Here is a 16426-nt window from a genome sequence, read left to right on the forward strand (position 1 = left end):
ACTAGATTTACAGTAGTTTAGATCCAATCTTTCCTTGTTTGTTTGCTTCCTTATCTTGCCCGTCAAGGAATCTTCTGGTGCGCCGACCTAGTGGCCCATCTCGCCTTCAGGCATCTTCATGGGCCTCCAATTTGTCAATACCGGATAGGGCAATACTGGTTACCCGAAGGGTAATGCCCACGTCACATTTCTTTCTCAATTCATGGATATGGTATTATTCCATTCGGTATTTGGTTATCTCACCACTCCAAGATGAAATGGTTTTTCCCCTAATTATTTAGTTCAAGGGTTGTCATTTATTCTTAAATAGGTAAGCTAGGATTGGTATGAATGGTCTCTCTCATTTGGGAAGGACTTTAAGACTAACCTATGGTTAGGCTCCATAGAGAATGATGTGATCATTAATATCTATAATTAGCATAGATGGGTTCTCTCTCTAGGAAATGACTTCAATAATATCCTATGGTTCTTCTTAAAAATGATGATTTTAGCATATGGATGTATATCCAAGGTTTAGTCAAAGTTAATAGTGCTTCTCTAATAGATATAGAACTCTCTCTCTCCTCTACGTTTTGATGTATAATAATTTGAATAGAGAAGAATATAGCAAATGAAAACGAGTGAACATTTCTAGAATTGAGCTCCTTGTCATGATTCCAAGATTCAAGTGGAATGAATACCATGAGGTTCATGGTAGGAGCATGGATTACTTTAAGACATAGAAAAGATAAGTGAAGAATGATTTCTTCATTTTATTGTTACTTGATTTGTAGTTGAATAGATGTTCATATGTTATGGCAAGGAATTTGTATTATGATAGTTTATAAGATCAAGCAGTTGATCATTGATTAATGTGTTATGGTGTTGATTTTAGTTCCATTTGATCTAACCCCTTAGATCAAATCATCTCTACAAAACAAGGTTTTAGCAAAGGTCACATTGAGGTTTATAACACTTGACTTGATGAGCTACTTCAATTCCATCAGGTCAAGTGAAACTTCAGTTAATGTGATAGGTTTTACTTGAAAGCGCGAAAATTCCATAGATTTTCTATGCATGAATGCAATGTACACATGTGTTTTCTCATTTTTTGTAACCCCAAATACTGGGATGTTACACGCACTGCGAGTAACCCCGGGTTCGTGGTAGGCCGCGCGACGGCTAGTAGCGTTGTAGTTGTAGGTTAACTCGACTACCCATCTCTGTAAAAATGGTCCTTTTGGCTAATCAATAGTAATGAAGGAATATTTTGCTTACCTAGTCACTTCCTAGCGAGTTCGGATGCAACCTACACGGTCATTTTACGCGACCGCACAACGTCCACGGAGACGTAAACGTGCCTCATATTTGGGTGTCCCCTGGAGCAAGGTCAAGCGCATTTTTAGTCCGCACGGACGCAAACCGTTAATCAACGTTTGTTTGCTTGCGTCGTTCCGTTAGAGATGCCCTTAAATGATTGTTATAAGTATATGTGGGAAATATGGAGCAAAGCAGCTGTCTCCCAAATAGCTGGCACACGCCCAGCACATGTCCAAGCCACGGTGGCTGCTAGGTATGCTGTTAGACATTCTAATCTGATCATTACAGCTCCATATAAATAATTACTCATAAAGTTGCTGGTTTGTGTAAAAACGAATTTGAGTGACTGGTTTACGCAATATTGGCTCCAACTGGTCCGTGCAATTTCCTCCATGAAATTTGATGGCCTCACATAACCAAGAATAAAGTTAGTTCTAGGTAGCAACATCTTTTTAAATACATCTCAAGTAAAAGGAAAATCACACAATCATTTCCTACATTCGAATACCATTACTAATGAATGGTATATTAATCACTTGTGTTCAAAACTTTTTAACATTTTGAAAAGGATTTATAATATTGTTATGTAATTTATTTATTTTTGGAACAAGGCATGTGGGCCGGTCCGGCCAGTAGGAAAGTCCTTTGGGCCGCCCTAGGTCAGGCCGGGCAGTGCCGTGCTGGGCTGAGGCTGATGCTCCCTCATCAGTCCTCACCATCCTCAGTCCAAACCCTAGGCGCCCCACTTCACTCCCCAGTCCTCCTCCCACGCCGCCTCTTCCACCTCCGGCCGGCCGACGCCTCCGTTCCGCCGCGAAACTCCCTTCAAAACCCCAGGTTATCCCTAATTTCCCACAAGCAAGTGCAGTGCAGACGGCACATCCGCTCGCGCGACGCTGCTTCCTCGTTGATTCTGCCACTTCCCCAAGTCGATCGAATCGGTCGAGGCCCAACCATGGCTGCTTGCCACATTGTCCCTACAAGAGACAGCAACATCTTCCGTCTCCGGGTAAGGCTCCCGTCGTCCGAGGATGCCACCCCTGAACTACTAGAGTTGAGCACGGTCGTTGCTGGATGCAGATTCCGTACGTTGTACTGGCCTGCACGCACGAGCCCCAGCGACAAGTTCGGTATCCGCCCGACTGGCCCCGTTCTGAAAGCCGCTGCCAAGGTGTCCACACACATGGTTTTGCTCGACAAGACCGGCACACCGGCACCTTCCATCGGGACTAGGTTTCACGTCGATGGTATGTTTGTGTTGTGCGCACCGAGAGAAGATGTCAAGGCCAACTGTGTTGTGGACAACCACTTCGTGGTGCTCTGCTCTGTGAACATTGAGCACCATTCAGATCCAGCGATCCCTCCATGGGCACCTCCGTCTTCATCAACGGAGAATGAGCTCCCAGATTTGGGCCATAATCTGGCCGTGCTGTGGGGTAAACAAGAACTCACTGACGTTTCCTTCGACGTTGGAGGGGAGAGCCTCGGTGCACATCGCCTGGTGCTCGCGGCCGCCTCAGCAGTCTTTAGAGCGGAGCTGTACGGCCCCATGGCTGAAAGCAACATGGCATCTATCACCGTCCAAGATATGGAGGCCTCCACCTTCAGAACTATGCTCCATTTCATATACCATGGTTCATTACCAGACGCTAGCAAGATAGCTATTCCTTCCGCTGTGGCAGAATACCAGCATCTGCTTGTAGCTGCTGACAGGTACGCGGTGGAGAGGCTAAAGAATATCTGCGAGGACAAGCTGTGTGCTGATGGTATCACGGTTGACAGTGTGGTTTCAATGTTGGAGCTGGCGGAGCAGCACGTCTGCTCCAAACTCAAGGCTAGGTGCTTCAGTTTCCTCGCCGACGGTGACAATTTCAAGGTGGTTGCGACATCTGGTGAGTACCTCCGTTTGATGCAGAGCTTTCCGAATCTCTTGGCTGAAGCACGCGATATGTTCAAGATACCACATGAAAAGCCGACCATCGTGGACCCTGGCTCTCACAAGAAAACTAGACTCTGTTAGGCACGACGACGCGATGGTGATACAAATAATGTAGGGTCGATGAATTGTACCCCGGTTGTCTGTTGTTCTTATGTTCCTGTTTAGCTTGCTCTTTCTAGTAACCTTGTGTATTTATTTGAAGCAATAAGAACTAACTGAATGAAAATTCTCCTATATGCGCTGTATGTTGCTACAATTATGTTCCATTGTCGTCGGTGTAAGTAGGAACAGTTCTTTATGATCTCAGTTTGTAGGCAAGCTTATAGTTCTCTTCTCCGTTTTAGTCAGAAACTGTTATTTTTAAACATTCAATAGATGTTAGTTTGGCTGTTGATGCCACGTGACAACACAACCAGTTTCTGGGCAAAATTCCCATAGAACTTGTATCATTCTCAAAGGATTTTCAAAAGGATACTAGGACTGCTCTAGCTCATTGAAAGAACAGTCCTTACAATATGTTGAGACCCGAGACTTCTCTATTTGCAGATATCCTAAAATTAAGAAATAGTGTTCTATCTCTTTATCAACACATAAAAATTGCAATATCTTGTTACAGAAATAGTATAGCAATGAGGGTATCTACGGCGAACTATTTCATCTGCAGTTAAATTTCACTTTAAGCCTCCAGTCACTCCATGAGACAAAACAAGCTGGTCCATGCTGCGCAAATGCTGCTGCAAGAATATTTGACTTTTCATGGAAAATTTACACCCGGACAATCTACGCCACCCTGCTTTCTTATACTTTATTTGATATATGCATAATGACAACCTTATGCTTAGCATCTTTAGATGTAACTCGTAGTTGCTTTTGGAAAAAAGCACCAATTCTATCAAATCAGACAAATCAAATCTAAATTCGACCGTTGACGCTAACTCGAGAAGCAATCTTCCGCTGCTGTGCTGCATCATTCGACCGTTGTGCAAGAAAACTATAGCAGCTGCCAAATGCCAACTCGACGAATCAGCAGCGGAAGGAGAAGAAGCGCAGTCCCAATCATCATACGCCTAATAATACCAAGAACCTGTGTGGCGAACGAAATGGACGTGCCTGGGCCTTGCGACTTCTCATGTTTCTTCTTGCTTGTCGTTTGTTCAGTGTCTTTCTCGCATAAACCTTGCAATTAATCCTTGGTGTTGGTTAGGCTTCTCCCCACAAATTATGACACCCGCGAGAATTTTGTAACCACAGCAGTACATAATTGCGTGTAAGAAAATGGCATAAACTGTCAGACTTTCATTTCTTTTAGGATCCCGAACTGCCAGTTTGAATCATTAACGGATTCATATACAATCATATGTTTTTTGCGGAGAGAAAATGCACCATGAATATGCTTTATCTATTCTTAGGGGATGATGTGCGGTGATCCAAAGCGGCACACGATAGCATATGCTCTTTGGTGAGAAATGGTGTTCTCATTGCCAATAGTTAAAACAACCTGAAAAATGTCCAGAGATGTTCATGACCATCTTCCATGTGCACATGTTAATTTTCGTCAAGAAAAGAAAAGTTTTTTTTTGGCCTGCTTAAAACACAAATCAGATGATTTCGAAAATTGCTTTTTATACACCTGGTTTATCCAGGAAACACCACATATCTTTTCTTCATGAAACATTTCAAACACTCGAGGAAGCATAAGCATGTATGTTCAATGTTTTTACTATTTATCCTAGGAGCAAATGCACAAGTGAGCCAAAACGCCATCCCCGATGATGCGTGTTGCATCTACTGCTTCTCAAAAAGCAATGAGGAAACCCGCACGGTCAGTAATATCAAAATTCATGGTATATATACAAACAGAAGGGGGAAGATCAATGGAAAACTCCAGTGCTGGCAAGACTCTTAGGCCACTAGATCTGGCCTATTAGGAGACCAAATGGGCCAACAACAAATCAACTCAGTGCACGGCATGTCTCATAATACCATGAGAGTTAGATATGGATTTGGGGGAGCGGGTGTGGCTTTTCATTGGGAAACAAAGAAATTGATCAAGACTGCCATTGACCGTGGCATATATAAGGCAGTGAAGGTGAAAGGTCCAAGTGGAAGGGCAAGGGATTGGCCCTTGACTCATCGCATCCGTGACGCTTCCAGAACTTGAGTTGCTAAAGTCATTTACTCAACCATACAAAAACAATACTGTGGGGTGTGATGTGAAGGGTCTCCTGAGGTGGAGGGTTGCACGTACAGAAATCAGTTAGGGGTGATCATCGGATTTCAATCGGACGGATATGTATAAATGGAGTGACGTGGATGCACCAGGTTTGAGCTTGCAAACATTAAATGATTCTTAGTGTGGATGAACTTTATAGATATTATAGATTGACGAAGAGAATTAAGAAGACACATGGCCTTATCATTGCAGCAAACTGGAAATTCAGACTGAATTACACAGCCGAGATCACACCTTACATAGGGCTTTGAGATATAGGAGTATCATATTACAATTAAATTCATAACAAAGTTTAGATCCTGAATATGCAGGTAAACCCTACCTAGTCAAACAAAAAATGTCAAGTTCCTCGTCCTACTAAAGAAACAGAACTGAACTCTAGGCGTCAGAATTCTTTGTCAGGCCGAACCAGAAACGGAAGTGTGGCCTCTTTGTTCATCTGTAAGAAGGAAGCTCTCCTCCAGGAAGATCCCAATTGTCATGTCCATCGTCGTCGGTGGCTCCCTCCTTCGGTTGCTGCTCCTCATCAAATGGATATGGACCCCTGAAGCGCCTGCGAGAACAGGACTAGCACCACTTAGGAGGAACAAATACTATAGTTAAGATGAATTTTGAGGTGCTTTTGCATCACCAAGTATAACTGTATCTTTGAGCGTATGGAACTAGGACACCCCTTGCACACTACATAATTCATTATTATAAACTCTCAGTGTATTGACAACACACATTGTTACCATGAATCATGAGTAGCACATACGACAGACACACCTTAAGCGTGCAATTCATCGCAATCCTATATGCAGGCTATGTAACCGTGAGTCAGAAACGGCCCAGCATCTCCTTGCTGAATGTTCTTTTGATGATGGAATTTGGAGCCGTACCACCACTAAACTGCGTACCTCATTTGACACTGCATATGGCTGTAAATGCTAGCCTGAGTCATGATGAAAAGAAGAAATGCGAATCAGCTACTATCCTCACTTGGTGGATGCTCTATAAAGAGCAAAATGAGCGGGTATTCAGCAACATGGCGAGCTCGCTGCACGAAGTGTTTGGACGAACTCTAGGCAGATGCGGGCACCACGTGGCTCAAAGATCGGCTACAAGAAGGAGAAATCACGTAGCCAAACAGTGTGAAAACATAGTGCTTTATACAGACTTTCTTGCTCTTTTATCTGTGATTTATTATTGCTTCCACTAGTTGTACTCCCTCCATACCGGATTAGAAGGCAAACTTATGTTCAGAAGAGAAACCGATTTGTTAGACAATTAGCGGAATTAAGTCCCACAATTATTGTAGCCCGTGGGGCTGGATTCCTATATTCACTCCAGGCCTTTCCTTTCCTTCCCCTATAATTTCTCTTGACGTTTGCATGTCGTGTGAATGGTGCGCTGCATGCAATGTGAAAAGAAATTGTTTCAACCGGGATCCTTCTCCTTCCCCCGATTTGTCCGTTCCTATAAAACGACCATCTTATGAAGCATGTTCTATCGGAGGACGGAGAAGGACGACACTACTGGCGAGGGAATAGAATGACCATCTTGGGAGAGGGAGAAGGTCGAGCCTGATCTCAGTGCATGGATGGAAGAGGAGTCGGTGGTGGCCAAGAAGAGAAGGAAGAAGAAGAGATGATCCTGTCCGAGAAGAGGAAGGAACAAGAGGAGATGGTGGCCGATAATAGCCATCTTATGAAACGACCATCTTATGAAGCATGTTCTATCGGAGGATGGAGAAGGACAACACTACTGGCAAGGGAATAGAATGGCCATCTTGGGAGAGGGAGAAGGTCGAGCCTGATCCCAGTGCATGGATGGAAGAGGAGTCGGTGGTGGCCAAGAAGAGGAAGGAAGAAGAAGAGCTGATCCTATCCGAGAAGAGGAAGGAACAAGAGGAGATGGTGGTGGCCGATAATAGCAAGGAGGAAGAGGAGATGACCATGGCTGAGAAGAAGAGGAGATGGTGCCGGCCAAGAAGAGAAAGGTGTCGAAGGAGCCTACCATGGAAGAAAAAAGCATGGCAAGATGGACGCACTTCTACCTCTACCCGTGCCCTCAATATACCACTAAACAGTGTGAAAGATGCATATTCCCTCCCATATGCAACAAGTGTGGCATCGTCGGGGACATAAGCGTGTTTCGTTGTTGGGGATGTCAACTTTCGATTCCGAAAAACTTACGCCATTGCGATGCTTGTGGAAAAGCAATTGTGACTCAGAAGTATCGGTGCAAGGATTGTGCAACCAAGTATGGGGTGACAAAGTGTGGCGTATGTTTCGTTTGTGGTCACAGCCCAGGCGATGTCATTGTCAATGATGAAGTTGTGCCCGAGACCGAGGAGAGATATGGGAATATTTGTGTTGAAGCACTAGTGGTTGTACGAATGTCTACATGATGAATGAAATTGTTCAAGATGAAATTTGTTTGTTTTTCCCTGCCGCGGTACAATGTATTTGCAAAGTCCATGACACACGTAATGTTTGAAAACCATATTTTTGCAAAGTCCATTGCATACATAAAACTTGAAAAGTGAAACAACACATTGTCACGTACAAGTGCTTATTGAGAATTAAGCCATGCAATGGCCGCATCCACAAACTCCTTTTCCACCTTCACCCGAACCGGCAACTTTCCTTGTCTCTAATAAATTGATCCCATGTGTTTAATTACCTCTCACATACAATCTTGGTGGCTCAAAAAAATTCTATTTAGCTTCTAATGTTCATACTAAGTGATTCCTCTACCTTGGTAAAAATTTCTAGGAGTTTCGCATCTTTTGTTGAAACATGGCTTGGATGAAAGAAAACCAACAAATATCTAAAATATTCATGTCAGGAGAGTTAGGAGGTTGAAAAACCATCCTAATATCCCAATTACCTTTAGCGCTTTGGCAACCACAACAGGATCATCAAGTGACATGGGTCTTGGTATTGTTTTGCTGAATATAAATAGTGCTCCATCTATCACTTAGAGGCCACTTGTTCTTGATCATGAGTTTACTATATGAAATGGTTTGATCATTCACATGCATATTCTTACAAACATATTTACCTTGCAGATTGAGGGGGACTTATGAGCTCAAGCCAATGGATAAAGTTGGTAAATCTGATAGCCTCGAGTATTTGGTGAAGTACGTGCTACCGACAATCAAGAACAAGTGGTCTCTAAGTGATAGATGGAGCACTATTTATATTCAGCAAGACAATGCCAAGACCCATGTCACTTGTGATGATCCTGTTGTGGTTGCCGAAGAGGCTAAAGGTAATTGGGACATTAGTATGGTTTTTCAACCTCCTAACTCTCCTGACATGAATATTTTAGATCTTGGTTGGTTTTGTTCCATCCAAGCCATGTTTCAACAAAAAATGCCAAAACTCTCCCATAAATTGTTACCAAGGTAGAGGAATCACTTAGGGAGTATGAACATGAGAAGCTAAATAGAATTTTCTTGAGGCACCAAAATTGTATGCGAGAGGTAATTAAACACAAAGGATCAATTTAATACGACCTCCCTCACATGAAGAAAAAGGCTCTTGAGAGACAAGGAAAGCTGTCGGTTAGGGTGAAGGTGGAAAAGGAGTTTGTGGATGTGGCCATTGCATTGCTTAATTCTCAATGAACACTTGTACGTGACAATGTGTTGTTTGGTTTTTCAAATTTTATGTATGCAATGGACTTTGCAAGAATATGTTGTTCAAACATTACGTGTGTCATGGACTTTGCAAATACATTGTACCACGGCAAAGAAAAACACACAAATTTCATCTTGAACAATTGCATTCATCGTGTAGACATTCGTACAACCACTAGTGCTTCAACACAAATATTCCCATATCTCTCCTCGGTTCGGGCACAACTTCATTATCGATAATGACATCGCCTGGGCTGCGACCACAAACGAAACATCACCACACTGTGGCACCCCGTACTTGGTTGCACAATCCTTGCACCAATACTTCTGAGTCACGATTGCTTTTCCACAAGCATCGCAATGGCGAAAGTCTTTCGGAACCGTAGTTGACATCCCTAACAACGAAACACGCTTATGTCCCCGACGACGCCACACTTGTTGCATATGGGAGGGAATATGCATCTTTCACACGTTGAGTGGTACATTGAGGGCACGGGCAGAGCTAGAAGTACATCCATCTTGCCATGCTTTTCCTCCACGGCCGGCTCCTCTGACACCTTTATCTTCTTGGCCGGCACCATCTCCTCTTCTTCCTTTTTCTTCTCAGCCATGGTCATCTCCTCTTCCTCCTTGCTATTATCGGCCACCACCATCTCCTCTTGTTCTTTTCTCTTCTCGGACAAGATCATCCCTTATTCTTCCTTCCTCTTCTTGGCCACTACCGACTCCTCTTCCATCCATGCACTGAGATCGGGCTCGACCTTCTCCCTCTCCCAAGATGGCCATTCTATTCCCTCTCCCTCGCTAGTAGTGTCGTCCTTCTCCATCTCCTCCGATAGAACATCCTTAATAAGATGGTCGTTTTATAGGAACGGTCAAATCGGGGGAAGGAGAAGGATCCCGGTTGAAACAATTTTTATTTTCACATTGCATGCAGCGCACCATTCACACGACATGCAAACGTCAAGAAAAACTATAAAGGAAGAAAAGAATAGGCCAGGAGTGAATATAGGCCTAACAAATTGGTTTCTCTTCTAAACGGAAGTTTTTTGCCTTCTAATCCGGTATGGAGGGAGTACTCCTTTTCAAAATTTATTGCAGCACAGTAGTAGCTCTTTAGTTCCTTTCTCTTTTAATTCCCTTGACAATTCCTATGACTTTCTTTTCTTCTTATATCAGTGAAAAAGCAACATCTTGCTGCATTTTCGTAAAAAAAGAAGAAGACAGACACGCACATGAATAATTTGACATTCACAATTACTTTCATTTGTAACTCGTTTGATATCCACACGAAACAATTCACTTGAACAATTTCATATACACGATCTCTTCCATTTGGAACTAGTTTGTACTAACATAGTACAGCTAGCACTAGTTAAATTTCTACTGTTAAATAATGAGTAGTGTTATCTGACATGATCCGCATTTAGCAGTCCAATGTGGCATGAATTTCCTGCTTAATTTCGATGCAACATCGTGTTCATATGTGGATGCAATCAGCCACCAAAGTCTTATATTACGTTGCTTAAATGTTACATAATCAATGGCACAACAGAAAAAAAATCATGTATTCATGTGATTTGTAGCACCTAAAATGGGTAAGCGAACGGAGCAAAGAGGAGTCAGGGCCAACTAAGTGGGGAGAGCAAAATGAAAGAGATCGAAATTGCTCATCAGCGTAAGCAGGATCACGGGATCAGGCAAGCGATCGAATCGAGCAGGGGGACGCACCTCCGGCTTAACCTCCAGGCGGCGTCGCGGGACTTGCGCTTGCGCTTGTCCCGCGCGTCCTCGTGCCTCCGCCGCCGCCTGACCTCGTGCATGACGCCGGAGCGCGCCACCTCCCGCGTGAACCGCCGCAGGAGCTCTCCAGCATCCACGTCCTCTTCGCCCGCGTCCGCCTTCGCGTTGTGGTACTTGGGGTTGGCCGCCGGCGTCCACGGCGAGGCGGGGGCGGAGACGGAGAGGGAGAGGGCGGCTGCAGGAGGCGATCCCCGCGGGAAGAAGGCGACTGAGGTTCGGTGTCCCCCGTGGAGGAGAGGAGGGGTTGCCGGCGCTGAGAAGAAGGCTTGTGCGGCGGCCGCGGTGGCCATGGTGGCGCGCGCCGGCGACGGACGGGGACGGGGTGGTGGGCTTTGGGGTTTCGGCCGGATCGAGGGCAGCCAGAAAGCCAGATACTACTAGAAATGGGCCTATAAGTTGGACCTCCGGCTACACCAAATTTCTGTGGGCCTGTGAAAGTAAATTGGACCAGCCCACAAGGGGACTTTTTTTGGCGCCTTCTTGTTACTGCTGTGTGCGCTGTGAAGCTTGTTCTTAAAAAAAAAGTGCGATGTGAAGCTTCTGTGGAGATGCTAAGGAATGGATCTTCTTCCTCATTGAGTCACTTTCTCATGAGAATTTTACTAAAGGTCGTGGTTACACTTTGGGCAGTTGGAGTGCAAGGCGAAAAGCGATACATCATGAGATATTTGAGAGCCTATCAATCTATGGGTTTATTGCAAGCTACCTTGTTGAATTGGACATTGCATTGCTAAGCGAGCACGTCATCAGGGGGATGCCACGCCATCGACTGTTACCTGGATCTCGCCTCAAGATAATTTTACTAAGGTTAATGTTGATGACGCGGTCTCCAAACAAAGTATCGGAGGATTATTGCAGTTGTACGTAGGAATGGCCCGGGCCAGTTTCTTGGAGCATCGGTTCTTGCAGTACTGATTCTGATCCCGCTACACTAAAAGCAATTGCATGCCTTGAGGGTTTATCGCTTGCTGTTGATTTACATGTCCAACACCCTTACATTGCTTCAGATTGTTTGGATGTAATCAATGCCATTAGAGATTCAAATAGATGCAACTATTACTTGGTCCTGGGTGAGATCGATCAATGTCGCACTGAGGTCCAAGATTCCAGGTTCAGCCATGAGAGGAGATGTTTTAAACTCATGCTCACAATCTAGCTCGCTCTACTATTTCCTTAGACCTTGGCCGTAATGTCTGGCTTCTAAACTCGCCTGATACTTTTATTGTACCTTCGATGATTGAATAATAAAAGGGGACGTTTATCCTTAAAAAAAAGTTGTAACGACAGAATATGGTGTTGTATGTTCCTGCAACCATTAAAAAAATAGTAGGGGCATCCAGTGAACAATATGAAATGAGAGATGATTGTACCGGTGCATTAAGTGAAGGTTGTTCAGCAATCATAGGAGAGATTCACATTCTATCCTCCCTAGTTGCATTGGTATTGTGCTTCTTCGCAGAGGCTTTGTCCTCCATGCTAGTGTTTAACTAATGTAGGAGCTGCCGGTAGATTTAAAAAAGTACTTCCTCCGTTCTTGTACATATACAAGTCCACAAAATCATATTTTAGATACCAAGAAAATAAAAAGCAAGTGATAAATAGCGTAATTATTTATGTTGGAATGCTCTCGTGTTCTGTGCTAATTAAACATATTGCATGTGGTGGGTATTTCTCTATACACAGAATCAATGTAAACTTCAACACCACTGTGTACTAACACGTGGATCGTTGCTAGTGTCGAAAGGAAACATATACGGAAACATATATGGAGGAAATAGATTAAGCACTTGACAAGAGTCTCGATCCAATGCCTGATCCAATGCTTAGAATTTCAGAAGTGGGAAATGCTGTAGAAAATCAATGCACGAGGACATCAATCCTTTTTACGTGAAAAACCTCTCAACTTGGGAAGAAAAACTATGGGTCAAAGCCACCTAAATCTTCTTCCACTATAATCAAATGGGGATGCAACAAATTATTCTCTAGAGAGCACTCGAGAATCTCAAACATCAAGATACAAGCAGATCTTTGATGCCAACAACAAGATTCGGGGCAAAAGAGCTAGAGATTGGAGTAATCTCGCCAAAGATAGTGGAACAACAGCTTGAAGGAGACCTGTGGGCTAATCCCAACGCTTGATTTAGTTTATTTCTTCAATTTTCTCTTTCTCTTCTTTTTTGGCCTTTCTTCTCCAATGGACGCTATCTGATTTTCGTCACTCCACCTAGTAGAGGTTGAATGGAGACTTAACATCCCTCTTCCCTCATGTGCAATATTCAAAATGACACTTGGACATAACCCTAATGGGTAGTGGATTCTTGCACCTGTCTGGACCGTCTGAAAAGTTTTAATAGGCCATCTCCTTACAACCCACATGAAAAGAATATCCAACACCAACTTGAGAGTAGGGATTGTAACGAGGATGCTCACTTAGTTGGTACAAACTCTATATCGCATCCTTTTGGTCACCAAGTGTGGTTGAACCACCAGATGTCCAGATTGTGTACCCTATATGGTTGTTTGAATCTTTATTCCCCCTTTAAGATAAAATTTCCCCAGGAGGCCAATCTAAGTCGGGCCGGAAGAGGAGAAGACATGCGACGGCTGCCACTTGGTAACAATATATACCAACCAAAGATTTCACTACAAAATGATGGAAGTATAAAATATGTAGGATCAAGCTAGACTACGAGCTTGCAAGTATGGAAGTACAGTACTAGATGTGGATCAGTGCAAGAAAGACGTACACTTAATGGAGTAACGTGGAAGTAACACAATGGGTTACACGTACATAATACAATACATTATTTTTGGGTAAGAAAAAAACATAACATAGTACAGCATTGACCTCACTAAGAATCTCAAACAGTCAAGTGGTTGGGTACATGGTCGTTCCTGATCATATAGAGATATCTCGACCGAAACTAAATTCACAATTATGGTAAAACATGCGCATGAACCTTGCTACTGCTGATGCTGCTTCAGAGACATGAGAGTTTTGAAGATTCCAACGAGCACACTAGCAATAGAGAGCAAGGCGACGATGGTCTTGAAGTTGTTGTAGACGAACTTATGAATGGCGATCCGGATGGGCCTCTCACGCTCGTAATCACGGATCTTCGTCACGAGGACGAAGTAGCGATGACCCAGGCGCAGGTGGCGAGCGAGGCTCCACCATTTCTCGATTGCTGAAGAAGCTTTGTAGGAGATGTTTCGCTCGCAGGTTGTGCACGTCCTCCTCACTGTCCATGAGCATCGCCAGGAGGGAGAGGTAGGAGCTGATTGTTGGAATAAACCCTGCATCTAGCTGTTAGGGAGTTTCACTTTCAGTTTCGTCAGTTAGACACTTAGCAGTTTTTTCCCTTCAGTTTTTCTGTAAACGGATTGATCCCGTGCTAGGCGGCTTGATCCTAGATTGTAGCTCATCGTGGACCAGTTCCTGGACGTGGGATGGCACGACCTGGTAAGTGGGCTTGGTCACCACGATCGCTCCGTTGCGAGCTGAATAAAAGGTGAAGAAGAAACAGAAAAGCGGTCAGTTGAACCCGCACCAAAATCTCAGCGTCTTCTCTCTGTGATCATCCGCCATTGTTCTTCTTCTTGAGATCGCGAGCACTAGCTGTGAGTGAGATTGAGAGGCAACACTGATAACAAAGCCATCGTTGGGATAGCGGGTGGAGGTGCAAGCCTCGAACGCCGCCATGTTGACGAGCCAGCAAGCATTGATGTCGTTCAGGAACAATGGCTTTAGGGACAGCTCGCCGAAGATCAGGCGTTTCTGGATGCTCATGTCCGCGGAGCAGGTCCTGTCATTGCTGGCGACCAGATGGATTCCCATTTCCTCGAGCTCAATGGCACTGCTAGCCAAAGCACAGGTGGCCATGGAGCTCACCTCTTGGGCCGTAGTTATGTTGCATATGTTATAGTATCGAAGGAGTCCAAGGATATGCGGTTGTGGCGGCCTGTGGGTCTCGTCCACAAACGCACGATGATGTACACTTATGTCATAAAAACTTACCATACGAGAGACATACCGGAACACATCTTCGGTCTGAAATTCCATGAGCACCTCGAGCACCAGCCAGGGAAGCTGGTTCTCTAGTAGAAAGATATCCCTCAGCATACATGGCCCCGTGGACAAGGTCATCCGATTGGACAATAAAGCACATTCCCGATGAGGACACACGTACCACAGCAGGAAGCAACCGTCGAGGAACATCATCGCCGCAAATTCCGCGTCGCTAAAACGCGCCACATCGGCAGCGTAGCAGCCACGGGCTGTGCCGGCGATAGAGAGGATCTTCCCATAGACGTGCTCGACCGATTGGCCCAACTTGGCACAGAAGTAGTGGGCCGCCGGCCGCCGCGTGCTTCACCTCCTCAGCCTCTTGCAAATGGGGCAGGCCATGGTGGTAGGGGCCGAGGGCGACGAAGGTTGGGACGATGTAGCGGTCGCCGATCGATCTTAGGCCTCGGGGGAACCTATGGATCTTGGTTCCGATTTTGAAGAAATCGGCCTCAAGTCTCTCAGTCGTGCTCCTCACCAACTCATGGATAGGTATCAATATTTCAGATGCGGTGTCTATGCCGTGCACCATTTCTGAATCTGGAGTGCTGCGATGAGCCTCGATCACGAGATGCTCTATCTGTCTGATGAAGAACCATACAATACAGCATGCTATATATTGACATCCATGTGGGGTTCATATTTTGTAAGCATGTGATTTGTGAACCATATATTAATCGATAGCATTGATCAACTACACAAAGACCCAAGCTAGTCGTTACATTTCTTTACATATCCGAGACGGAATCCTGTATCTGATCTAATGTATTCTTCAACGGGCGTCTTCCTAAAGAGATACCTCAGCTTTTTTAGATTCTTTCTCCTTCTTTGACAATAGAGATAAATTTTCTCCTATTGTAGTATATAAGTATATTTATTAGTAGAAAGTTGAAGCAGGTCGTGGCGTCATCAGCACCTTTTTCCAGAGGGATATACATTGGTAATTGGGTCTGCCTAGGAAGCAGTCTAAAGTCTCAGTCGATCGATGGTACAGGTAGCTAGCTCCATCGCGAGTACAACTATGGATGCTTGTGTCCTTGTATTTGTGTTTCCTTCGACTGCGAAGAAAATAACAGGTTCTAGTTTCTAAAGGCCCACTAGATACTTTATCTTCTATGCCCATAGTAAACACATCGGAGACACCTGCATGCATATGCATGTAAAAACTTTTTTTTTGTTCGCGAAGTGTGCTGGTACCTACTAGCTTAATTAATTTAGCACGTCATCTGTATTACCACCCTTCTTATGTTGGAAAACATCACAGTGCAACTCAAAACCCGGATAGAGTTACACATTTTCTCAAGAAAAGTGCAACTCATATCAAAAATTAATTATAGTTGAAACTCATATAAAAATATCTGGATAGAGTTAGGCATTTCTTGAGAAAAGTGCAACTCATATAAAAACGTTTATAGTTCAATATTTCATGACAAAATTGCAACTTGTGTGAAAAAACGG

At 44.2% G+C, this 16426-nt stretch overlaps 2 protein-coding genes and 1 pseudogene across 2 annotated transcripts; 1 reads left to right on the forward strand and 2 right to left on the reverse strand.

Moving 5' to 3' along the window:
- The first annotated feature begins 2001 nt into the window (after positions 1–2001).
- On the forward strand, positions 2002–3472 carry LOC127314365 (BTB/POZ and MATH domain-containing protein 1-like). Its single transcript, XM_051344823.1, has one exon. The coding sequence runs from the start codon at positions 2255–2257 to the stop codon at positions 3317–3319; it is 1065 nt and encodes a 354-aa protein (XP_051200783.1). The 5' UTR covers positions 2002–2254; the 3' UTR covers positions 3320–3472.
- Positions 3473–5633: 2161 nt separating this feature from the next.
- On the reverse strand, positions 5634–11267 carry LOC127314364 (uncharacterized). Its single transcript, XM_051344822.1, has 2 exons — positions 10831–11267; positions 5634–6024 (listed from the first exon to the last, which is right to left on the reverse strand). Exons 1-2 carry the CDS (start codon positions 11190–11192, stop codon positions 5907–5909), a joined length of 480 nt encoding a protein of 159 aa, XP_051200782.1. The 5' UTR covers positions 11193–11267; the 3' UTR covers positions 5634–5906.
- Positions 11268–13866: 2599 nt separating this feature from the next.
- On the reverse strand, positions 13867–15500 carry LOC139833831 (uncharacterized; annotated as a pseudogene).
- Positions 15501–16426: the final 926 nt, after the last annotated feature.

Source organism: Lolium perenne, chromosome 7, assembly GCF_019359855.2.
Source record: "Lolium perenne isolate Kyuss_39 chromosome 7, Kyuss_2.0, whole genome shotgun sequence".
Lineage (NCBI taxonomy): Eukaryota > Viridiplantae > Streptophyta > Magnoliopsida > Poales > Poaceae > Lolium > Lolium perenne.